Here is a 27,419-nt window from a genome sequence, read left to right on the forward strand (position 1 = left end):
GATTTAGGGGAAAATTTTTTTTTTCATAAAACTGTGTTTCTGTGATCATCTAAAATTCAGACTGAGGAAAGAGTCAATGGAAGATGGGTGAAACTCCACCCATTGCACAGGTGGATGTGAACAGGAGGAGAGGCTCCAAGGTCACACTGGGACTGCTTTGGTCTGGACAACATGAAGGCTATTTAAAAAATGTTTAAAATAAAAACTTCATAAATAAAACATCTGGGTACCATATATTGAAAGGTTTACTCAGTCTGAAGGTGCGTAGACCCTATCTGCCTTTCTCCCCACCCCAGACCCTCTCCTTCTGTTGCCCCTGAACTTTTAAATGACACAGGAGTTTCCTCACTGTCTACTGGTTAAGGCCCAGTTCAATTTACTCTCCTTTCGGCTTCCCGTTTTTCTGGGGTTTCCCGTTTTCTGACACTAGCTGCTTCTCTGACTTGTTCACACCGTTTGCTGAGATGCCATTCACGGCCCTCTTTCCCGTTTTTGACTTGGGCTCGTTGTAGGTCCGAGTGTAGAAGTTGAGGAAGAGGAAGATGAAGCTGATTGCATAGGCGATCAAAGCCCAGTGCATCCACTTGGGGAAGGGGCAGTCGGTGTAGAGAGACAGTGCTGTGTGCCCGATGGTCACGTGGAACTGAACCTGAAAAACAAAAGCAGCAGTGCAGGGAACGTCATGAGAGCAGGAAGAGACCTCTGACAGCCCGCGGTGGCATCACAGTCTCCTACAGGGCTGGCACAGTCTGAGCTGGGGCCCGAGGTTTGTGAGGGTAAGAGTCTCTGCCTCTCCCTCCTCAAGGTCACAGTTCAAACACCTCCTGTTCACCAAGGGCACGCTACTGATTTCCACAGACCCCGCACCCATCACAGGACTTTATTTATTTATTTATTTATTTATTTATTTATTTATTTATTTATTTATTTATTTTTGCTTTTAAAGTCGTGTGAGAGATAATCTGAAGCTGCCTCCTGTATCCGCTGCCTCCTCTGGGACAGTTTTCGGAGGCAGGGTTCTTCTGCCTTGCTCACTGACCATTCCGGAGTCTCCGGCACAAAATTTGGACATTTGAATACTCGCTGGAGGGCATCCAAGGAGAGGGAACCAATGGCAGGCAAACAATAAAGCAATAGTATTTGTAGGGTCTTTTTCATTTTTTTTTTTTTTTTTTTTTTAGTACTTAAGCTTTCACCAGGCAGCTACACCCACTATATTCCTTTTTATTACATCTTTAGGCAGGAACACAAAAATAACGGGGTTCCCTGAAATTCTCATCCGTGCACATCACTGTAATTGGCTCAATCCCTCCCCCGTCCTCCACTGGTCTCCTTGCTCCCCCTGAATAGTCCTCTTGCTCTCACTCCAAATAAAACACATTCACCCTAAAAAGAACAGAAACCCATCAGGCTGGCTCACTCTCCCCTCTGGTAAGACAGGCAAGTCCACATCTAAATAAACACCATTCTTTAAAAACTTATATTCCAATTAAAATCAATAAATGCAAAAAGAATTGACTTCAATTTTATGAACTTCCGGGAAGAGAAAATTCAAAACAGAAATACTCGAAGAACAAACTTAAATTCTGGTGTACTAGTCACTGGACGGTCTGAAGCCCAGAATTACAGATTCCGTCGCATTAACAAGGGTGAACTTTTTGTAAGACTCTTACATTACTTAAGTGTTTGGAGAAAATCTGACTCAGAAATTCAAGTTCAGCATCCTGTCTGTAATGGGCAACTCTAGATTCTTTTGAGAGAAAAAAAATGACAGCATTCTCCATATGTTTATTTCATTAACTATTAAGACAATTTGTTCCACACACTGCAGTTTACATTAACTTTTATAATTCCCATGGCAAAAAGCCAAACTTTTAGAACGTGTAATTTCACAATGGCTCCCAGAAGCAGTACCACTGAAAGAGGGTGTGTTGTGGACTGGGTGTAGTTGAGTATGAGGTAGCTCCCAGCCTGGGGGGGGGATTGAAGGAGATGAGATACTTTATAGGATTTGGGTCGCCTCTTCGTGTTCTCGGGACCACCTAGCTCTTGGTGGGAGGAATACATCCTATGAGCTATATAGCACATGCTTCTTCAGTGCCAGAAGAAGTCTCGAGCCCTTCTTCGCTAATGAAGCCTTCACACCCAGCATTCCCCAAAAAGCTGTGCTTCCTGTTTGGTTAGGCAGCTGTGTGGCAACTCCAAGCAGAGAAGTATATTTCTAAATTCGATTCCACTGATAAAAAAGTATGTGCACACTATGATTAAAGCGTATTAGAATATGCTCTGAAGCCTGGAAATTAGGTACCATTGTGGATTTGCATGTTCAGTTTGATTACAGGACACACCCAAGCTCTGTACAACGCTTTGATGAATGCACTGTGGCGTAATGAGGAGCCCTACACAGAGGAGCTCCTGAGAGCAGTCTGCCTGGGACACTGGGAGTTCAAATCCTTGGCTCTGATGCTCCAGCACAGGGTGTCACAGAAGTAGAAAGAGTACCCCTTCTGGTGTTCCACCCATCCCCCTTCCTTGGCTTGTCCTTCCTTTGCTACATGTATGTGGTCTGTCAACAAGAAACGAAACAGGAGAAAGCTGAAAATTCAAGCCAGAACAAGAAAAGAGAATAAAATAGTAAGGTAGAAAAAAAAAATAGTCACTCATGGAAAGTGTTTTTCTAGTCATATATGAGTCTATGGACCTTGTGGCACAGTTACATTTTAACCATTCTTTCCCCAGATAGCTTTGTAGACTTTCTCTCAGAGGGGCAGGATCTGAATTCAGCCTTTAAGGGTTTTATAAAGTAGTGACCATGGTCAGTCCACCCACAAGTGTTCAGGTAAGAACCAAGCCAGTCTTGACACTGAACCTCGCTTATAAAGGTGATTTCCTGATGGAGAACCAACTAAAACAACTTGGCACTTTACAAATGATAAACTTCGACTATTTTAAGTACTTTGATTTGTCTGCCGACAGCCGGAAGTAACTTTTTAAAACATTTAACTCACCAGCTGCAACATGGTCAGGTATCGCTTCCACCAAAGATACTTCTGGATCCAGGGGCCGAATGCAGTCAGTCCATAGTAGGAGTACATGATCACGTGAATGAAAGAATTCATCTGGGCCCCGAAAAACGCTGTTGAGAAACAAGAGACAATTGCAAGGAAACAATCAGGGGTCAATGAAGACGCTGAGATTTAAAAATCGATCTCACCGATAAAAATGATGTGCACACCATGATTAAAGCGTATTAGAAAACTTTCTACATCGCTTCCCACTTAATTTACATCACATTCTACACATTCTATTTTTGTCTCAAAGAGAAGTCAAAGCCTCTCAAATGAAGCTGGAAATTCTTTACAATTTAGGTTTGAGGGTTTCTCTTAAAAATATACAAATAGAAATGTGTATTGGTAAAATGCAAAGGATTTTTGAAGTGGTGAATTGTTAAGTGGGGGACTCCCGAGAGCTTCAGCAAACAATCTAAAATGGCTGCTGCCTTCTACTTTACCGTATTTTCATGTTGCCTACCTGTAATTCCTTAGAAAGAAATTCCGGTGCTTCTAAGGGTTTATGTGCATTACGTCATCGCCTCTAGAGACACCAATGCGCACACCAGGGGCAAACTAGCACTCATTTCTTGGGTTTCTACACGGTTTTCAACATGACGGTATAATTGTATACATTGATCCATCCTTTTAGTTTATACAGATCTAGCGATGTCCTGCTCAGCCCAATTCAACGACATCCTTTCTCTTCAGAATGTGGAAGAAAGCGCGCACACAACAGTGCATTTTGTCATGACATGAGCGGAGGGGTCAGTTTAGGTTTACAAATTTTCTTTTAAACTCGGAGTTTCCCTTTAATGTTATTAGCAAATGCTAAGAGTGAACTGTGTAGATTGTAGCTAGTCACTCGGCGCCACCCAGCATCCAGAAGAAAGGGCTGTTTCCAGCTCAGCCTGTGTATCCCACCCCTAGTTTACAGCCACCCGAGAGACTAGAGCAGATCTCTGACCTGCTGTGACTTCTGATCCTCTTTAGTACCTATGAGGCTATGTTAAAGTTCATTTAAATGGGCAATGAGGTCACTCGGGGTCTGTATCATAGCAGGGGTAAGCTGAGGGCTTGGGCTGAACCTGAGGCGTTGTATCTCAGTTTCTATCAGATCAGAACTGTCAATCAGCTCCTTTTCCCACTCAAGTATTGTTTGCTGGCATTTAGGCTTGGTGGTTTATGTCCACCTTGGGGACAAGTCTCTAGGTGTCGATTCTTCACATATTGAAAAGTTGAAGTTTTTAGGAAGAGGGATGAATATTGACAGAGATGACACAGTAGGTAAATATATTCCCCCCCCAAGTACTTAAGGGTTCAGACAGACAGGTGGAGCCCTCACCTTGGCCTCCTGCTACCCACTTGATCCCAATCCACCACAGCGTGAACATGGTGCAGTGATGGTAGACATGAAGGAAAGACACCTGGTTGTTTTTCTTCCTCAGGATAAAAAACACTGTGTCCAAATACTCAACTCCTTTCGATACAAAGTACCACCACAGGGCAGCAGCTATCTGTAAACGGGAAGGAGAGGCACATTGTAAAACAAAATCATGCCAGGTGTGGGCTTCTACTTGGTGCTGAAAACTGCAGAACGGGGCACACAAAATGTACAAGGCCTGCAATCAGTCTTCTGCTAGGTACGTCTGAGACTGAACCGTGTACCCACCAGAAAACAAACTCAAAGCTTTCTCTGCTTAGAGCCAGGCAGTGTCCAGCAGCTGAGCACTGTACATTTGCCACACAGCTATGCTTTGCAGATGGTAGAGAAACCAGCGTATCTTTGGGTATTTTAGCTGTTCCTACAGACTTCATGTTTACATATCAGCTTATTCTCTTAACATCTCCCACTTTTCTTTACCTGTACACCAAGGTAGCCAATCACTCAGGCCTGTGTTGGTATAGTCTTTAAAATGATCAACTCAAAAACAACAAATATTTCCTAGGTCACAAATATAATCCTGTTTACACAAGTAAGTCTTTTCTCGGGCTCTAATTAAGACACCAGATGGTACAAACGATTATGGGACATGCTGGGGGATTAAGGATCCAGGAAGAGGTGACCTCTGAATATGTTTTTAATCATTCTACAAGGATCCGACTGTAACAATGACTAAACATAACTTTTGTATAGATTTCTGATAATAATTGTAGATAAAACTAAAAAAATAAAACAGTGCACCACTGAAGTGTACTTATAAGCCTTTCTAAGACAGAAGGCTAAGATCCTGTCCTCATTTTATGCCCACATCTGATGTCTATGAGTTTTTGCTCATGTTTTGGTTTTTGCTTCTGAAAATAAAATCATTTTTTTCAAGTTCTGGAATCATTACCATTCATGGCAATTTGAAGTTCTTAATTCATTACTGTCAGTTCTAGAATCAGCATCGCTTACAATAAGCATTCCCTAACAGTATACTTTTAAAACATAGAGGAGGGGAAAGAGAAAGGTCAGGAACAATTTACACAGTCTGAGCAGTATTGCTATATACCACAAAGCTAGCTGAAAACCTGCCTGATATAGTTTCGGTTACCCACAGTAATGCTGTATTTAATGTCCATGATTATGTTGCTGTAAGATAAAGTGACTATACATTTTAACTTATTAAACTGTAGGAGGAAAAAGGGGAGGTCTTTCTTTCCCTCCATGTGGACCTCTAAGGTAGCCCAGTTCAAGTATAATAAATTTTCCGCTTGGTCTGTGAACTGTGCTAGCTATCTGAATGGGATGCTTCAAATCAAGGAGTGACACTTGTGGTACATGCAATGCATACAAGAAAGGAGTCTGAGTACAACGTTCATTTCACCATGGTCACTCTTTGACGGGAGAGGTGGGTAGAGGGAAGTCCCCAATTGCAATCTGCTCAGTTACCAGATTTTGGGGGGGTCCTGGGTGTGTTTTCACAATAGCTCCTTTTTTCCTAAACTGAAAGAATGCTGTTGAATGCTGTTGATTGAGTGGGGTATCCACCCTCCGAAGAGGGTGAAGTCTGAGTGTGTCAGCAGAGTGGATTCACAATCAGCAGGTTGGCAATGTTGAGGCTTTTCCTAATAATATGACACACTGCCTTACTTAGGGCCCTTCCCTACGTGTACTCCTGAGAGAAGGTTAAGTCCAGCCCTTCTCCTTTTCCCACCTTTAAGAAAAAGCCAGCTCTCCACCGAGGAGATTCTTTGGCAATGCAGTTATTATATCAGAGTCTGAATGAAGCAACCTTGCTCAGTCTCTCAGCCACACCCCGGGCTTTACTTTCTTAACTGTTTCTCCACATGCTGACTACCTTCCAGACCACACTAAAACGTGAGCTCTTTGCAGGCAGAGACTTAATCTGTCTTCTTGCTTCTATGGCCCAGGCCCTGGTGCTATATACATACAAATGCAGGTTCTGCGTACATGCAGTGGGCAAACGAAGTCAATGGGCATGGCAAGCAGCAGGGTGACTGAGAGGTGACATACACACGGCGTCCTAAGGACATTAGAACAGTCTGGCTACATTCCCTAAAACTCATGCTACAAGATTATTCTTCCCAACCGATGGTATTACATACATCTAGCATCATTACACACATACATGAAACATACATGGGACATACAAAGCACACATATGTATGTAAACTGGCTTTCTTGTGTATATGTACAGGAATCATAGATTTAAGAGTTCACTAAATAAACAATTTGACATTTCTTCCACTTAAATAATAGTTTTACTAATATAAGTGACTGGGGAAATGGAGCATGATATTGTTTCTTAAAAATTTAATAAAATCCAGTTTCATACCCATATGGGTTATCTTGTGCCTTCCTAAGGTTTTTATAATTAAAATATTTTCCTCAAATAAGTTAGCTTTCTTTTGTAGTTTCTACTTTTGTCACAAAAGATGAGAAATAAAATTGGAGACATAGTTTCATGACATAGCTCTGACTGGCTTGGATCTTGCTAAAGAACTGGGTTGGCCTTGGACTCACAGAGATAGGCCTGCCTCTCTATCCCCAGGGAATGACTCTCTCTCTCTCTCTCTCTCTCTCTCTCTCTCTCTCTCTCTCTCTCTCTCTCTCTCTCTCTCTCGTGTGTGTGTGTGTGTGTGTGTGTGTGTGTGTGTGTGGCTTTTTGAGGCAGAATTTCTCTAGCCTAGGCTGTCCTGGAACTCACTCTGTAGATCAGGCTGGCCTCCGGTTCAGAGATCTGCCTGTCTCTGCCTCCTAAATGCTGGGATTAAAGGTATGAACCACCACCTCTCCACTTAAATGACCTGTTTTTAAAGTACTGTATGGTCGCAATTCAATCATGTTCATTCTTTCTACTCCCAGTAAAAGAGGACACAGGGGAATAAAAACACATATTTCAGTTATGTGTTTGAAAGGAAAGCTGAGCTTTCTCTTCCCCACTCAACACATGACACTCACATACAACACTCCCATACAGCACTGTATTTTTATGGCCCAAGAGCCTATAAACTGCACTCATCAATGGTTTTCACTGGCATACTCACCCTGACTTCATTAACGTTATTAGAATAATCCACTGACTGGCAAATGTAGCTGTATCCTGCGTTGTATGATCCCATGAATAGCTGGGGGCGAAAGGATTAACATTTGGAGTAAAGCTTTAGTAAACACAGCATTGAAAACAGTAAATGTGACAACTGTTCCAAGTGAAAGCATTTGTTTTCTTTAAAAACATTTCAAGTGCATTAAACACTTTATAAAGTTATTTTCTTGTCCTTTTGTGCTGAGGATCAAACTCGGGACTCCACATATGCTGGGCAAATGCTGTATGACTGCATTTGAGACAGGGTTTCTCATCTCCAGCCCTGAGCTGACATGTAAAGTTCGAAAAGCCTTTGTGTGATAGCCTTATTATAATTTTAATAAAGACTAAATAAAAAGCAAGCATACTCTTTTTCACCAAGACATCAACTAATCAAATACATATTTTTTCATTATGTAGATAATAGCTTATTAGTTCCCATAATTAAACATGCATAGGCAAGACCTTATATATTTAGCATAGTTCATCATTGGAAAGATACATTCAATGCTTCTAAACTAATATGGATGCCAATTCTATATAATGCCAACTCAGTCAAAGAGAAATTTTTACAGCAGCTGTGTTTGCTAAATTTTTGCCAATTTGATATAAGCTAAGTCCTTTGGGAAGAAGGAATGTCAATCCAAAAAATACCTCTACCAGAAAGCCCTGTGAATAAGCATGTAGGGCCCTTTCATGACTGATGGTTGGCACTGGAGGGTCTGCTCACTGTAGGTGATGCCACACCTGGACAGTTTGTCTTAAGTGCTTATAAAAAAGCTGGCTGAGCAAGCTGCCAGGGAGCAGGCCAGTAAGCAATGTTCCTCTCTGGCTTCTGCTTCAGTTCCTGCCTCCAAGTTCCTGCCTTTAGTTCCTGCCCTGACTTCCCTTTGCCTGGATTGCTACCTGGGAGTGTCAGATGAGATAAAACTCTGGTTTCTGAGCCAAAAGTTGTCCTGAGTTAACTGATTTATATCTTGATCGAAAGTGGCTTTTGACCATCAAACTAAGGTATCCAAATAAAGCCAACGAGAGTTTGTGACATTGAAAGTCTACAGGTTAAGTGTCGTTGGGAGGTTTTTCTATAGAACAGTTAATTTGCTCAGTACCTCTGGTGGGCCATCAGCCCATAAAGAATTTTACTAAGTCTCTTAGCAACAAATTCCTTAGACTTTAGCAACTTGAAAGGACCATTCCAGCCTTCAGGGTTTTCTTTCAAACTTTCCTGATTTTGCTGATGTCTCAAAAGTGTGGTGATTAGCAGCCACACCTGCAGAACAGCCAACTCCTTTCAGCTCCGGCGCATAATACGACAAATTACATAAGAGGATTCAATGTGAAACTCACAAGTGTTTTGATCAGGTTGTCAGGCCTGAAACTGATGAAGAATGGTCCTTGGTAGCCCTTGTGGCTCACTAAGTGTCATATATGTGCCAAACACCCTAGAAACATGCCTCTCTCACCTCTAGGGACAGCCTTGCATAGTTGGCAGGTACCTTCCCATGCCAAAACAGTTACTAAGTGTCTACTGAGAATCCATTCTATGCTTGCTTCCAAGTCTCATCCAAACAACTTTCCTACACTCCATGCAAGGCTACAATGGTAGTTTCAGGGGGGTCTCATTTTAAAATTATTTCCAACAACCCTGAGGAATTAGTAGAGTGACGTTAGTAAACCTACCTCTCTGAAGATGAAAAGGTTAAGCAAAACCATGCCAAAATTATAGACTATGAGCACTAGGCGCATTTGAAACGGCTCGCGGTCTCTCATCCACTTTGGACCCAGCCACACGAACAGGAGATAGAGTGTGCTGATGCTTAGTGTTGGCCATGGGGACTGCATCAGCGGCCAGTCTTCTACGCGCTTATCTGCAGAGAGAATCAAACCACATGCAACTCACTGAGCAATGCACATTTTACAAAACAAAATTCTCTTAGGAGTTAAAATAATGTCCTAATTCCATAATTAGAGTAAGTGCAGATCACTGTCCCCAGAAAAATACATGGTTTATAAAACAAAGGGCAGACGGGGAAAAAAATCACTTCTTTACTTACATTACACAGTGCTTTTTTTTTTTTTTTTTGAGAACTAAAAAAACAGAGACAAGAAATGCACTAAAAACATGGAAGATAACTTAAGTTGAAAGTGAAGACCTCCTAGCACAAAAATAAATACTTCAAGGAAACACTAATTTTTTGCACTAGGTGAATGAAATTTAACAGGCAGTGTGGCACTGTGCTTTGTATCCAGACCTAAGCACAAATCACATGGATGAGGTTTGGAGCAATGAAAGCCAGAGGTTGAATAGGTTTAGAAATGAGATTTACTTGATCATACTTGAGGAAGTAAGGTAATCCCTTTACGATATCTCTTTACGATTTTAATTTCTCTTCAGTGGTACCCATATTCAAGACGGGTTTGCTACTTTACTATTGATAATGTGTTATTGTAGGTTGATGTCAAGGCGACACATGATTGGACAGTAGAGAGCAAGGCTGGGAAAGTCGAGGGAAGTGGAAGAGGAGGAGAGAGGCAGGAGATTCGAGAGGAGGTGACATGGAAGTAGACGTGGATGTTCGTCTCGTCGCATCACTGCTTGGATAAGGTTGTTATGTATATTTTATAAGAGATGGAGTTGTACAGGATTATCTGACTTATCTACGTGGGCAAATTATATCACACCAACTGGATCAGAGTAGTTTGGTGTGTTCTTTGAGGTGACAACTTAATTGAGTAGAACACACAAAGCCTACCACAGAGTCCGGGTGCGTGTGTCTAAGGCTTGGCAGCACCACGCAAAGAGAAAGTGAGTGAAAACACGCAAGGGTGGGTGGAGTGGGCTGCGCCTGAGTTCTCACAGGCAGCATGGAGCCTCTGAGGTAGAGATGCCCGAAGTGCCATGTCCTACGGGAACCAGCACTAGCTCAGGATAAAAGCTTATCCACTTTTATATTTGCCACAACATGTTATCAATCTTATTAGCTATGAAAAACCAATTTTATACTTAACTTCACTTATTCATATATGAGTAAATACATATAGAACAAATCATTTCACTTAAATTGATTGCCTACAATATTTAAATGTGCAACCATCAATTTGTTTTATAATGTAATATTTAAGACAAAAACATTAATTAGATAAGAAATGATAATGAATTAATAGATTAAGAAAATCTATTTATATAAAGTATATTAAGATTAAAATTTATATTTCTCATGTTAAACAGAATTTTATTTTTTTATAATCAAATATCCACTTTTGGAAATACAAAACACATTTAAAATTCTATTTTTGGCATAGTTTATTTCTAAAATAAAGAAAAACAGTCTTTTATCAGATTCCTAAAATCCATCCTATATGGTTGTAATATATTGTTAATTACAGTAATCTCAATCAAAATGGACTATATATATATATATATATATATATATACAAAATGGTTCTGAATTAGATAACTAAATATTAGAATACTGTTTTAAAATAGACTAATCAGGCTGGGGTGTGGCTCAGTGGTAAAGAAAGAATTTCCCTTTTTGTGTCTGTGTGCATGTGTACGTACGCATTCACAGCTAAACATATGCACAAGCACACACTAGTCTATTTCTATATGCTGTCCAGTGAAAATAAGACACAAGAAAATATGAGGTTTCATCAAATAATCTGTCAAGTTAGGAAGTGCCATAATTACTGCAGTTTCAGAGAAATAACTTGATAAAAAGGTGAGGGGTAGGGGGGCATTCAGACAGAAGGACTGAGGTTGAGGCCAGTCTGCTAAGTTAGAAGAGATACCCCACCTCAACAGAACAAAGAAGGGAACATTTTTTCCTAGGGTCTGGCTGGATACATATGCATAGTTTTCAACCCTTGGCAAAGAAACTTTTCTCTGCCATAGACAGGGGCCACTGTAGAAAACCACAACGGGTAAAAATGTAGAGTTGCAGAGCCCAGTCCCCAAAGTATACATAAACAACACCCAAGACTCAGGATTTGTTACAGAAGAAGGGAGTAGAAAGATCATAAAAAACTGTGAAATTATGTCCCTTAGATATGTCAGAAGCGGGCTGAAGAGATGGCTCAGCGGTTAAGAGCACTGACTGCTCTTCCAGAGGTCCTGAGTTCAAATCCCAGCAACCACATGGTGCCTCACAACCATCTGTAACAGAATCTGATACCCTCTTCTGGTATGTCTTAAGAGAGCAACTCACATATATGAAATAAAATAAATAAATCTTAAAAAAAAAGAAGTGTCAGAAGCGGTATCCATGATGTCTCAGCAATATGGCAGCCTAAAGATGACCCAAACAAGGATGATACCCAGAGACAGAAGAACATGAACATGGAAACCTGTGAGGTCTGAACACTACACAGAGAACTATAGACAACTAAGGGATGCTGAGAGTGAGAGAAATAGCCTTCCCCAGGAAAGAACACACCAACTGGTTACCCAATTCCAAATGGTCAGCCCTGAAAACATATGAACAAGGAAAACAAACACACACACACACACACACACACACTGCTGCCACCACCATCACCACCACCAGTTAAAGAAAACAATACGATGGTAAATTTGAAGGACAAAGAGGAGAGCACATGGGACAATTTGGAGGGAGGAAGGGGAAGAGAGAAATGATAGTAAGTATGTACAATCTTAAAAAATACTTTTAAAAAGGAGAAAGGAGATAGCATTAGTTTAAGATGAACATACATGGGAACAGGAAAAACTACAATCAGATTTTATTTCGTACTTTACAAAGGAGGCCTACCGTTCATGATAACTGTGATTATATTGACCAAATAAAATTCAGCCAGACTTTAATTGAAAAATAAGAAACTTAAACCATGTTGACTTGTGCTGACATTTTTCAAAGGGCACATGACTGTCATGGTTGTTTGGGGCTTAGAAGACATGTTATCCTTCAGTGATAATTGTCTTCCTATAAATACAGTGTTTCCCTGTCTGAAGACACCATATAAAACACAGAATGCGTATCAACTTAGGTCTTCCCTGATGTAGACAGACTCCAGAAGCTTAAAGTCTTGTTCTAGGTCACAGCAGAGTTGCTCCAGGGTCCTGTTCTCCACAAATGCCAAGGAAAACACTGACCCACCAGATGAAGGTCAAGAGCCAATGCATTATTAATGGGATAGTCAGCCTGGCACAGAAAGGAAAATGGACTCTGCTCTAAAGAGACCTTAATATCTACGATCCTGGATTCGGTGTCATCGCTTATCTCAGCACACAAAAGACTCCTATTGACTTCAAAGAAAGTTCCAAGTACAAAAAGAAAAAATTAGAAAAACAGGTTCAGGGGTTAGAGAGAAGGCTCAGTCAATAAAATACTTGCCACACAAGTATGAGGACCCAAATCTGATCCCTAGAATTCATGTAAAACTGGGAGTGGCTGTGCACACTTATCATCCGTGTCCTGGAGAGGCAGAGGTAGGAGGTCCCCTGGAGCGTGCTGAACAGCCAATCTAGCCCCATCCAAGAGACTTAATCTCAAAAGACGAGGTGTCAAGCAATTAAGAAAGATACCCAGCATATTGCCTACAACACACACACACAAATACATATACACCCATTAGCTTATACAAACAGACATATATAAAACAAAGAAAATAGAAAAAGAAAACCAAGTACCAAAATTAGCCAGAAATTAAGAGTAAACAATGGTTTTGTTCAATATTTTTGAGATGAAGATAGGGGTTCTCACTCTGTTGCCCAGCCTGTGCTTGGACATTTGAGTTCAGGTTGACACTCCCGCCTCCCAAACAGTAGCTAGAACTACGGGTGTCGCACTACGCCTCGCTTGCAGTGCTGGTACACTGTCTCATTCTCTCATTCAGCAACGACACTTAAGAGGACTATCAAGGACAGGCAGAGGAAGACACAAGTGAGAAGCTGAAGGCTCTGAAATATCAAACACTAAGGGAGGCTGGGACACAGTTAAGAAGCCAAAGGACGACAGGAGATAACGGCGTATACAGGATGCAGTCAGTGAATGAACTCCAGCACTGGCCCTGCCCGGTGCACAGGATGCTACAGCGCAATCCCCCCCACATCTCCTTCATCTATAAATAGGGGAGGCTAGAAGGTGAACTAGATTCGTGATTCTCCAACCTTAATAAAACAGCAGCAAGCTCCACGAGTGGCTGACAGGCCATTTCCAGGGATACTGCACTTTCTGTGTCTGGGATTCTCCATATTCTTCCGGATTAGTCCAAATAAGTGTGCGCACTGCTTTTGTTTTGTTTTGTTTCCTTTGAGACAAAGTCTCATACCATGATTCTCTTACCTCAATATCTTGGGTTTGGAATGACAGACATGTGTCTTCAAGCCTCATCCTTAAAGGTTACAATGGTTTATATCTGTAACATATTTACTGTTTCCAGAGGCTCATGGCAAGCTGGACCAATCTGTTTATAGGTGTCAGCTTGGACAATAACCACATTTTATCTGTATTAAAAATCCATACATAGTTACCCAACCATGTTGTCCAAACTATCAAAATGTTAACTTTAAAAAAACAAGGGGGTATGTCCTTTAAGGGGATCCTTATTTATTGAGACAGTGTCTCACCGAGTATCCCTTGCTAGCCTGGAATATGCCTAGTACAATGGCCTTGAACACACAGAGATCCATCTGTCTTACCTCCCCAGTGCTAGAATTATTGATGTGTGTCAACACAGCCGGCAGATGAGCTTTCACACACTATGGACACATTTTTGTCCCTAACTTCATTTTGTACCTCATGATCACATAGCACTGGAGCCAACAACTTTACCTTTGTGACTGTGTGTGCCCACACACTCGCACACGTGTGCACACATTCATGCACAGACCTATCGAAATTTATCATTTACAGGAAGGTGGAACAGACTTGAAAACTCATCTGCTCTGCTGCAGGATAAGAGTCCAAGTTCAGCAAGAGGACAGGAAAGTGGCCAGGACATGGCTCAACTACAGGCATCTAAACTTTTACTCTTAGGGGAGGGGGAGGCTGGGGGGGTGGGGGGGATATGCCAGGCAGGCAGAGAAGTCCTGTTCCAGAGAAGGGACTTAGAGAGACTGACCCAGAGCTCCTTTCTTTGTTTGACAAGACTCTGGTAGCAGTGCAGGACAGACTGCAGGGAAAGGGGACTGTCAGGGAGCAGGGACACCATGTCAGGTCCATCTCTCCCGGTGACATAAGGAGTAAGTGCTATTTAATGCTTTGCTGATTCCAAGGCCCATCCCCCATCTGAACTGACACCTCTCCAGCTGGGGCCTAAGTGTGACTACGGTGCTTCTTGGCTTTGTGATGCACGAGGTGATGAAATCCCAGGCTCCAGATGTTGCTCTGGATAGGAGACAACAGGAAAGTCCCAAGGCAAAGCGCTACAGATCTGAAGACAGGTACAGATTAAAGAGGGAAAGTGGAATGGCTTAGGGTACAGCCAGGGGGCAACTGGGAAAGTCGGGACAGTGTAGACTACACCAGCAGGAAGGCCCAGGAGAAAGTGAGCAGGAAATGTTTAAACATCCCCGAGTGATGTACCTAAGTGGTCCCTGGGTGAGGCAGCCAGGAGGCTCCAGGGATACAGGGGCAGGAGAAAGGAGATGGGAGCCATGAGAATCACATCAGGTCACAAGCAGGTCAAGTGCACAGTGTGTGGGGGGGGGAGCAAAAAGGTCTGTGCCTAGAGTCACACACAGAGAGGGGGCAAAATGACGGCAAATCAGCCTCAGAGGTGGGGGAGAGAAAATAGCCAGACACTGGAATCAACTGTACCAGCCCATCTTCCCTCCTTTTCTCTCTCTCTCTCTCCCTCCCTTCCTCCCTCTCTCCCTCCCTCCCTCCATCCCTTCCTCCCTCTGTCCCTTCCTTATTTGTTTAAGGAACTCATTACCTTGAGGGTTGTTAAGGGAAGATTTAATGAACTAGTGTTTCCAGCCATAAGGATCCTATAAAGTCCCTCCCTCCTTTTCAGTACACACACATGTACCATGCCATGTGTATGGGGGTCAGAGGACAACTCTGAGAAGTCAGTTCTCTCCTTCTGCCTTTATATATGGGATCTAGGGGTTGAACTCAGGTTGTCAGGCCTGCACTGCAAGCCCCTTTACCTGATGAGCCATCCAGCCCAGGCCTCACTAGCTTAAATTTCAAATTATGCTGAAAGGCTATTTTCAAAATTATTTTTAAAGGCGGCATAAAGCAAAATGTAAAAAAGAATAAAATACTGGTAGTCCTGTAGCTTTTAAGTAGCTCAGGTAATCTCTGCTTATAATCCAGTAATCACAACTAGTCCTTGGAAAACTCTAATCGGTCTTTTTCTTTGAAAGGCTGATCTAAAGGCTGTTGTTGTAGCTCAGGATTTTCGCTAGCCAACATGAACTTTCTAGTAAAATTCCACCATCACATCCCAGAAAAAAAAAATAGTAAAATTAAACATGTTTAGACTATCCAGGCACCTAGACTAGCTGGAACCAAGTCTGCAGAAAGAAACGAGTCATGTGTACAAAAGACAAGACTTACACCAAGAACTGGATCCCAGGGGGAGGCACACATCCATAGCCCCAGCTAATCATGATGCCGAGTCAAGAAAATGACTCGTTCCCTGCCGACCTGGATCCACAGGGGTATCCAGGGGAGAGAGTGCTGGGACGGGTATGCACCTCCAGGCTTGGCCCACTATTTGGTTTAAAATAATAACTTAAATCCATTTAACACGTCTACTTTTTCTACAGTATTAAACAAAGGAAAGTAGTCTAACAGAGTCTCTTAGCCTGGAGCACTAGCCCATTAACTCATCCTGCTGAAACACCACTCCAGATTTCTTTGAGTTGGTCCTTGACTCTGCCAGGAGGCATCTGCCACTTTCTCGTTGCTTCTAACACACACCTGTGTAATCTGCCACTATCAAAAGGAAAACACAAGTCTAAGGACCGCTAGCCAGACTAGCCTTGGGAGTGTATTTAACATGTCAGAACTATGTCCTCAATGGAGTGGGAGCCATCTGCTGCCTGCCTTTGGATCCCTTTCCACTAACTCGGCTGCCTTGTCTGGCCTTAGTGGCAGAGGATGTGCTTCATCCTGATGTGATGTCACGTCACAGGGAAGGTTGGTGCGTGGAGAGGGGAGGGGCTCCCCTTCTCTGAGGAGAAGAGGGTAGGGAGATGGGGTGGGAAGGTGGGGCTGGGAGGAAAGGAGGAGGGCTGCAGTCTGTATGTAATGAATAAATTAAATGAATGAATGAATGAATGAGAAGAAGGGGTAGGGGGAATGTCTGATGGCCCCAGAGTATTTCAAACTGGTTTACTAACCCAGTTATGTACCAGTCACTCAAGGGGAGATGTGGGGAGGAGTAAAATGAAGAGAGAAAAGACTTCGGTTGTGAGTCTAAACAGCGATCATAGTAAAGGTTAAAGGGCAGGAAAGGCGTGCACTTTCCTGCAGAACACAGAGAAGGGGGGGTTTGGATGCTGCAGAGAATAAAACCAAAGTCTGTCGGGAGATGGAATCAGTATGAGATGCATGCTACTCAGACTGACTTCTGACTCGGGAGGGTTAAGTATTTGATGCATACCACCCGGGGGAAGTCAATTTGCTCCCGAGAAGATAGATGAACATGACCATGGCACACAACCCAAAGAACCTAAGTATTAAGTAAATGTGATGACAGTCAAAGCCCCTGGCACTCTGTCAGCATCGGGGACCCCTCGGTGCGATAAATGAGTAACAGCCGAGGCTGCAAGACAGAAGTGAACTATCACAGGGAGGAGATCCTCCTCCCACCCAGGCTCTGGCTCCAGCTGTGTGGTCTAAGCCTCTCTTCATCTCTAGGCAGTTAAATAACACCTAACTTGCAAGGATGCTATGAAGGATGAATATCTGGGGGTTAAGAAAAACTACTGCAGCCTCACAGAGTACTTCACGGAGAGCAGTGTGCTTCATAGGTGGCAGAGAGGTCTGGTGGCTATGTGTCCTACAAGACCAGAAGGCGGGCAAGCAGTTTCCTCCTCTCCCTGTTACGTGAACTCTTTGTACGAGTCCAGACAGCACTCGGCACTGCCAACGATCTCAAAGCTTTAAGAAAATCACAGTGATGCTTCCCATTTGTTAAAGAGCTTGTGTGTGTGCGTGCGTGCGTGCGTGCGCGCGCATGTGGATATGTATGGAGTGGGGGGAGTGGGGACTTGGTCTTTAATGCTTTTATAAACTAAATACTCACTGGGCAGAGGACCATCCCATCCTGAATTTTCACTAATTAACAGTAGCTGGTAGCTCTTGTCTCGTGCCATTTGGCAAATAAGTTCATAATCGCTTTGAACATAATAAATTAACAGTTCTAACAACTCTATCTTATGGAAGACAATTTCATCTCAGGATACATGTCACATCTTAAAGGCATACTCCCATACGCCGTGTCAGCATACAGATTTAGCTAAGAAAATACCACTTTTCAGTTTCTTTTAAAAATACATATGCATGTTTTGCCTACATATATGTCTACATATATGGCTGGTGCCTACAGAGAGCACAAGCAGGCACTGGGTCCCCTGGGACTGGAATTACGAGTGGTTATGGACTGTCACGTAGGTGCTAGGAACTGAACCTCAGCTCTCTAAAAGAGCAACAAAACTCTTAACTGCTGAGCATCTCCGGTGGACTGGTTTAATTTCATACACTAGCCCTAACAGTATCTTTGAGCATTTCAGTTGCTCTTGCTGTTGCCGTTGTCAGTATTAGGATTTGGGTCAGATTTAGTATCTCGCAAGAAGAATGTAGTAATGCTATGTAGGTAAGGTAGCACCGAGAATGATCAGCTAGAGAGGAGTGAAGGCTTCTTTCTTGACTGGTGTGAGGATAAAATGGGCCTCAGGCTAGGAATGACACAGCGCATTTCCTCACTTCTGTGAACCTCGTGGATTTGTAAGCGAATGAGAGGAAATAAAATCTTCCAAGCCTGTCTTCCAGGGGTTCTGTAAAACTAAGGCAAAGTGCAAAGCTGAAACTTTCCACCTCCTTGTTCCCCAGGCAAGGCTGATGACACTTCATAAAGGTTGGCTGGTGGCACTTAATAAAGCCATTTCACAGTAAGCAGAAAAACAAAAGAACCATTTGTCTCACCCACCAAAACTGAAGAAAGGTCCAGTTTAGGAATGCCATTACATACAGTATGTGGAGTTCTTGTGTTTTACTAGCCCGTATTAATGATACATAATAAAGGGTATCATGTTGATTTTTTTCATACATGCTTGTGGTACACTTTAATTACGGTCCTCCATTCCCTCCCTAGTCCCTGTCACTTCCATAGGTCCCCACCCCCTGTTCATAATGTCTTCTTGTTTGTGTTTTGTGTTTTTGTTTTGTGTGTGTGTGTGTGTGTCCTGACAAACCTGCCTCAGTGTGAAGCATGAATCTTACCAGTGTGCGTTAAGTCCATACGCTGGCACTAGGAAACGTCCCCAGAAGGCTGTGCAGCCACTGTCTACAACCAGTGTCGCATTGCAAAATGGAAACTTCAAACCTCATAAGCACCAATTCCCCAGTCGGTTCCTTCTCTTTCCAGCCCTGCCAAACATGGTTTTAATTTCTGTTTCTATTAATTACTTTAGAAAGTCCATGTGAGTAAGAAGAAAGAAACATCTTTGTCCTGTTGTGTTGGAGCTCAGTGCCTCCTGGAGTCATCCACATACAGTGTAAACATTTCCTAAAACCTTGTCAAAAAAACAAAAACAACATAAAACAATCTTATTCTGAGCATTCCAGTAACTTTTCGTGTATGTACCTCGCTGTACTATAAGTAGCTGGTTTGTATGAGGTGGTTAAAAAGGCCAACAATAATTTTTTTTCCTTTTTTTTTTGTCTATGAAGTTGCTGTTTTTATTCATTTATTTTGGCCTGTTTGATATATATGTAAAACAATGTCCAAAAATAAACAGGAATTTTATTTTGTTGAAAAAAATATTCTTTCCAAACTGAAAAGTATTCTTATATCCCCACGATCCACTGTGTTCACCGGCTCACTCCTCAGTGGACAGAGTTCAGCTGTTTCACCTCTTACTGGGCTGTGATGCAACTATCAACAAGGGATGACCGAGATGTGGGATGCATTAACACACACACACACACACACACACACACACGATGCATTAACACACATATGTTCCTGAGTCTACATTTAGTAAAGAAAAATGAAAACAGAAATGTAAACTCCTTCAACTGATTCTTTCAGAGGACTGATGAATTTTGTCTTAAAAACCCCAAGATACAAATAAAATATAAACAAAATTCCATACTAAGACATTTGCTTAGCAGTGACAACTTTCTGTGGGGAAAAAAAAAGACAGAAGGGTTTTAAATGGTGATGACGCTGAGGTACGTGCTTCTATCAAGCATTTAGTTTTTCTTGCTTTTCCCTTCCTGTGAGACACAGATATGTCAGCAGTTTTATAAATAACTTAAGCCATGTCTCCAAACTTGTTGGAAATTATCAAATAGGAGATATCGATCATTGAAAAGTTTAATAATAATATAGAAAAAAGTAGGTGTTTTCCTAAAGAAAAAAATTGAAACTAATATTAAGTTTAAACTTATATTTAAGTTATTGTTCTATGAAATTGTGCTAAGCAGATTACTCAGATGAGCTGGTGGCATGTACTTACAGCTAAGTTTTCATATGGTACAGGTAGCAATGAGATACCTGGGACTAAAGAAATGGCAGTGGCTGGGAGCACTTCCTGCTCTTGTACAGGAATCAAGTTAATTTCCAGTACTTAGATGTGGTGGTTTGAATTTGCTTGGCCCAGGGAGTGGCACTATTAGGAGGTGTGGCCCTGTTAGAGGAGGTGTGTCATTGTGGGCATGGGCTTTAAGGCCCTCCTTCTTACTATGTGGGAACCAGTCTTCTCCTTCAGATGGAGATGAAGAACTCTCAGCTCCTTCTGCACCATGCCTGCCTGGACGCTGCCATGCTCCCATTATGATGATAATGGACTGAACCTCTGGACTTTTAAGCCAGCCCCAACTAAATGTTGTCTTTGTCATGGTGTCTTTTTCGCTGCAATGGAACCCTAACTAAGACAGGTGTGTAGCTCACAACCATCTGTAATTCAAGCTCCAATGGCTCTGGTGCCCTCTCTGGCTTCCCAAGGTATACTTCATACACACACACACACACACACACACACACACACACACACACATACACACACACACAAACACACACACACACACTTTACTCACACAAGTAAAAATAAAATTCTTTAAAAAAAGAAAGAAACACAAAGAATGACTGAAAACTTGCCCAGACTACGTAAGAAGCTATCTTTAGAAGCTGGACATCACATGATTGAATTACTGTGTAACTAAAAGCATTTATACTTTTTCGGTTACCGCTCCTGTTTTTGGCAAGTTAGCTCACTCGTGGTTATTCACGGAATACTGAAATAATTAAACAGCTCTGGAGATGCAGTGTCACATGATGCTGTTTCAAGCAGCTGCCCAGTGTCTTTATCCTTTCTTTCTCTATTCCTCTACACGGCTCTTACAGAACAGGCAAGACCAAGCAAAATATGGTTAATAACAAAAGTACTATTTTTACCAGTGGTGGGGGAGTGTGCTAAGAAAGCACTTAAATTATAAAAAAATATTTTCAAATTAATAACTGCCATATATCACATTGAAAGTGCTCTCTCTATTCAAAGAACAGCAGAGTAGCGTTTGCACAGTACAATGGATCAAGCAGAGTGGTACATGTCTTTAATCCCAGTACTCAGAGAGCAGAGTCAGCATCTCTGTGAGTTCAAGGCCAGCCTAAGTCTACACAATAGAACTATGGATCCACAGCTCAATTCTCTGGATCAATAGGAGGAAAATGTTGCCTGTTGGGGAGAGGGACTTGTTGAAACTCTCACACTGGGTAGCCTCATGACTGAAGCCGGGTCACCTGACTCTCAGACCCCAAGTCTTTTCCACCCTCTGTGTCCTGCTACCTTCAATTCCCACATCACAATGCTTCTGCATGTATGAAAGACAAAAAGTATGTATCTCTGTCATGAGCGACCAAATGATTTGATAGTGGATTAATTGGGTTTAGTTGGCACCAACTGAAATTATGACTGATAAATTAAACAAGAAAAAACCTTCTGCAGGGTTTTTAAAAAATGGAAACAAACCAAAAAGCCACTCAATAGTAGAATGCTTACTTAGCATGGGTGAAGACCTGAAGTCCAATCCTCCAACCCCCAACAAAAGGGGGTGGGGCATCCTCTGCAATTTAGTTGTCATCTAAAACTTTATTACCCCAAGACATCGCTAATCAAAATTGTGCAAGATGGCCAGGATTGGTGGCACCTGACTAGTGTCAGCACTCAGGAAACTGAGACAGGAGAATCACAAGTTCAAAGACTGGACTACATCAGGGAGACTCTTTCAAAACTGAAAACAAAAGCTAGAGAGTGAGAGAACCATCTCACTTGTGTAAGAGCAAGAGAAAGAGAGAGAGTCTCTTGAGCATGCTGAGGAGGAAACCATAAAATAAAGAGGCTGGTCATAATGATGGTTTATATAATTCAGGACTAGTCATTAAAACAAAATGGCACAAGACAAGTAATTGCCAAACACAAGGGTTGATGTCAGAGGTCCTGCAGTTACTCCTAGTTACAGTTAGGCAATGGTTTGGGAAGCAGAGCTATATGGTGTCTGGAGAGGTAATCAGAGAAAAAGTGAGCAAGGGAATACTGTAAGGAGAGAAAGGCGGGTAGGCATTGCTTTTACTGGAGGACCAGGAACTTACCCAAGCTGGCTAGAGCTGCAGGTACAGGGTAGGGACTACTGTCTGAGCACATCAGGAAGCTAACCCAGAAGCAAACATGAGAAACAATGTATCGCCCACCTTTCTCTTTTCTAAGTGTCAAAACCTATATGATTTTTGAGTAGTAAGCTCTGACACAGAAAAACCGTGGCTTATTTTATAGACGAAGGATTGCAATATCTGGGGAAAGAAGAGGCACAGGAAGTGAAGAAAGACATGCTTCATTAAATAACTCTGTGTGGATACATGTGCCTAATGCAAGAATAGTGGCTTGGGGAAAAATCATACTCATGTACAGTCATTCATATCATTTACGATTTATATAATATCATATGTAGTGATATCATGTGGCATTATTATATGACTTAAAAAATAGAACATTGAAATATGAAAAGGATGACCAAGTATTTTGTACCTTACAAGATCACAAAACCATTGTCCAGGACCTTTATAATCTTAAAACCTGTCTCTTTAAGCAAATGACACCAGTCTCCGAACTCTGTCTGCCCCACTACGATCTGACCATGAGGAGTACTCTGCTATACGCTGTGAGGGAAGAGGGTATAAGAATATCAGCCAAGGGGATATCCTATCTCAAGTATGACTGTGGTAGAGGAAAAATATCAACATAGAAACCCCTCTAAAGTTGTCTGGACCTCATCGGAGCTCCAGAGAGGCTGAGACAAGACATCAGTAACAATAGTGACCACATGAGGCTTAGAAGCTGACTGTTCCCCACACTTGTGTTATATGCTAGTGTGTGCACTTGTAATCACTGTACAGGAAGGTGAAAGGTTAGCCTTGCCTACACAGTGAGCTCAGAGCTGGCCTGTTTCACACATCAAGACCCTATCTCAAACCCTAACCCTTCTGAGAGAGAACACACTTGCTCTCTTATATATACACATTTCCCATCAAATCCAAACAAAACCTATTTTAGAAATTAACACAAATGAAAACTACACATTAACTATGTCAAATAAAATTAATATCAACATGCTGTACACCATTTAAAACCGGTCTTCCTCCTCTGCAGCCTGGTAAGTCATACTATAAACCTTATTATAGCTGAATTAAGCATCCCCGCCCACAGCAGGTCCAAGTGACTCACTGGTCCTTTCAAAGTCCCGGTTTCCCCAGTTCAGTCCCCAGGTCAGACCCTGCTCCCTTTGCCTTTGACACCTTTGCCCTAGTCTCCCAACAGCTCACTCACCTCTGGGGGAAGAGACCTGTGGGAAATTGCTAAAATGATCAGAAAACAGAGCCAGTCAGTCTGCTGACTTCACACTCATGACTGACACATAGGATGAGGACACTGAGAAGGACAATAGAGAAGGACTCTCCTGAATGTCCCCCGGCCCTCAAACCAGGATTTCAAAAGGGGAGCAGAATGCCAGTGACTCCCTTAGACTTCATGAGCTTTGACCTAGTGACCTCCTATTCTCTCCGTCCCTGACCTGGATTTTGCCTGGCAAGTACATTTTGGACTAAAGAACTATACAACTATACGTGACCTAAGTGCAGTTAGCTTATACAAGTCTGGCTTCTGAAGCATGTCATCAGCATATAGGAGACACCTCCCTCCCGTACCACTGGTCTCATCCTCTTTCCCTTCTGCCTCTTCCAAAGCAAACACAAGAGCCCAGATAACACTGCTGTTTAAATGCAAACTTCAATGACACATAAACATGTGCCCATGCTCCACGAAGTAACCAAACAGCCAGGAGAAAAAATGGTTGTAGTGGGTAAAGTGGTCAATGTATGGGGGGAGGGACTATTTAGATGTGTCAGCTTAAATTTTTACAGAGAGAGCTTAATTCGTTACTTTTTTAGTCTAATCACATTCACACATATAAAGTAAAATCAGAGAAGGAAAGAAATAGGAAATGCAGGGGTCTCAGAGCTCCAACTCCAAAATGGGCAGCTAGAATGAAGTCTCACTTCAGCCCACGCTTCCTCCTTTCTGGTAAAAGCAAGTAACTTTCTGTTGCAAATGTCTAAGAGCCGAGTTTAGGAAAGTCAAATTTATTATTTTTTCCAAAAGTAAAGTCTTCTAGATCTTAAATTTCAAAATATAAAGTGTCAATGATACAATAAAAGTTAAAAGTGACTTGTTCCCGAAAGTGCACAAATTTGTTATTTGATATATATATATATATATATATATATATATATATATATATATATATATATATATATATATATATATATATATTTGAAAAGCCAGGTTTGTGGCTCCATCTCCCTTTGGCTGTGTTTTATTAAACAGCAACCTTTGATGGAAAAGTTTGAAATTATATTTTGAACTTATGTGTTCTAAGGATTTTTTTTTTTTTTTTAAAAATGTCTTGGGCTGTCAAACATACTCTACAAACCTGGAACCTTCTTATTTAGATGACCCAAAATAGAATTACTTCACTTGTATTCATGTAGGAACTTCCAGGGGAGAAAAATCCAAGGAACTAGTAAAAAGGAAGGGAAATCAGCATACACCTACAGCCAGGCACTCGGGCAGGACGCCTAGCTCAGCTTGCTTTTCCTGAATAATTGTATCCTTTCGTCACAACCATTTCCCAAGAGCACCTCTGTCTCCCACCCAGTTTTATTTTCCTCTTTCCAAACATCTGACTCACCCACTTTTTTTCATCATGGCTGAATAATCCACCTTTTCTACTCTGCAGCCCCCTCAGCCAGGTTGTCAACATTCATGAAAGAAACATGTGCTCTGGGAAGAGAAGTGTGACCTGCTGCCCAGAAGAAACTTGGAGCACACACAAGCATCAGGGGACCGGGCACAGAAGTTTCAGAAGGAGCTCCAGATGTGTCAAAAACACAAACAAACAAAACTGAACTATTGAACAATGGTCCTCCTTACGCTGCAAGTCCCAAACAGACTCTAGCCGCTGAGCCTCTGGTGAATTAAGCAGCAGCTCTGCCTGCACAAGGCAGCTCAGGGCAGAGGCAAGGAAGCAGTCTCGGGTTTCGTAAGTGGATAGTCAAGAGCATGGATGAATACCTTCCCACTGACCTGCTAGTAAGAGGTCACTTGAGTGTCCCTGCGTCTACTCGTTTCTCAAGCTTCTTGGCCCATGATAGTTTAATATTTTATAAGCCCCTCAAAGGTGTAGGCGCAAGCTTTCACATGTGTGAACACACAAAACCCCCAACTCCATTCACTGTCTTTTTCCGGACTCATTGGGAAATAATGAACCACTACAGGAGGCTACGTTCTAGCTTTCCCTTCAACTCTTCTTTCTTGAGGCTCAGGAGAGATGAGAGCACGACAGAAGGGGAAGGAGCCAAGAGAGACAGGACTGAGAACGCCTAGGTGTGGCCCTGGGTGCGAGGCAAGGTGGAGGACCTCAACCACATCGCCACCTGCCAGCCAGCTTGTCTGATGTTCAGCTCTGTGCAATCGTGTACGGGAAGCTCTGATGCAATGTCCAGAGCAGTTCCACAGACATGAAGGGAAGGGCGCTTCTTCCCAGGTACTGCAGGTATCAGGGTGATGGCACTAAAGAAAGACTCAAGGAAGAGTCGGCCCATTACAACTGCCTCTAAACCATCTCCGGCTGGGAGGCTTGGGAACTACTGTCTATCCTACAGCCAGATGTGTGATCTCCTGAGAAATATGGCGCTTTTTTAAAACAAGTCAGCGAAGCCTCCATGTCAGAAAAAGAATTCGTCTCATACAGAAACAGTCCCAGCAAGCATACTGTCCACAGTTACATACATCAAACTTCATACTGTATTACACACACCATACATATATATATATATATATATGTATATATGTGTATATATATGTATATATATCACACTGTCTCGTTTGCCCTAGCAACAAAAACTACAGAAGAAACTTTTCACTTCCAAAGAAGACAGATATCATAACCTAAACTCTTAACATCCTCCTTTGCTAGAATACAGGGTCACACTGCAAGCGGACAATAAAAATACAAAGCCCCAAACCATCCGTAGGATCCTTTAAACTTAAGGTTTAAGATCTCGGAAACTTTTAAAAGCCAACAAAGCAAATGAAGAAATGTTAAAACGTCAACAATTACTTCGGCTAGGAAAACTACCCCCTCCCAGTGACAGCCCTGCTCTGCAAACTCAACAGCTAAAAGTTCGCTCATTTCAGCACACTGTACTTATGCAGGCTTCTGAGCCAACCTCTAGGTGCTGCTGCAGAGACCCCGGCCCAAGGACTGCCTTCCTTCCCCTCCCCCTGAAGGCACTGCACTGCGCAAAGCCCTGGCAGAGTCGCCTAACTGATTTGCTACTGAGGAGCCACACACACACAAAAACAAACAACCCCCCCCAAAAAAACAAAAACAACAAAACAAAACAAAACAAAAAGAAACTAACGTTCCTCAAGGAGCTAAATAATGCTGTTTTACTTTTCAGCCGAAATAATACTACAAAGAGGTTAGCTAAATGGAAGAAGATAAAAGAGCGGCTTGTCAAAGCCTTCATGGAAGCTGAAGTAGCGGAGAGACAGGTATAGTCGTAGCTCTCCTCCTCCGCCAGGCCTCTCTATCTCTCTACAAGGAGTACCAGTACGTAAGAGAATAGGCGAGCTCGGGAAATGCGGGCGTCGGGGCGGGGTGGATCCTTGGCTGCACTGGCAGCATCTGGTTAAATCAGCTCCTGCATCCGCGGAGCCGAAGAGAAGGGAGTGTTCGGTGGGCAGGGAGGAGGACGACTTAACGTTCGCATCCGATTAACCAGTTCACAACCGTTCTGAGGGGACCCGGGCACCCCCACCAGCCTCAGGGCGCTGGGTAAGGGGACTCAGGGCCTTGCCTGGCGCTGAGGCCGGGGACTGGCGTCTGAGCCGTGGGCAGCCCAAGGAGCACCCTGCGGAGATGGATGAGGCCCCTCGCCTGTACCTGCGATGGACCAAGTCCAGCGGTAGAACTCTACGGTGTCGTTGAACGCCGTGGACACTGCGTTCAGGACACTGCCGGGCTCTGAGTCCAGCAGCCCCATCGTGGCGCGGAGCGGTGCGAGCAGTGGCGAGAAGAGA

The 27,419-nt window shown here is 42.6% G+C and overlaps 1 protein-coding gene across 1 annotated transcript; it reads right to left on the minus strand.

The window, feature by feature from the left end:
- Positions 1 to 376: 376 nt before the first annotated feature.
- Positions 377 to 27,419, minus strand: ELOVL4 (ELOVL fatty acid elongase 4; the record flags this gene model as incomplete). Its single annotated transcript, XM_080934179.1, has 6 exons — positions 27,283 to 27,419; positions 9,263 to 9,450; positions 7,545 to 7,625; positions 4,396 to 4,567; positions 3,009 to 3,136; positions 377 to 649 (listed from the first exon to the last, which is right to left on the minus strand). Exons 1-6 carry the CDS (start codon positions 27,380 to 27,382, stop codon positions 377 to 379), a joined length of 942 nt encoding a protein of 313 aa, XP_080790305.1. The 5' UTR covers positions 27,383 to 27,419.

This window comes from Micromys minutus, assembly GCF_963924665.1.
Source record: "Micromys minutus genome assembly, chromosome: 21".
Classification (NCBI taxonomy): Eukaryota; Metazoa; Chordata; class Mammalia; order Rodentia; family Muridae; genus Micromys; species Micromys minutus.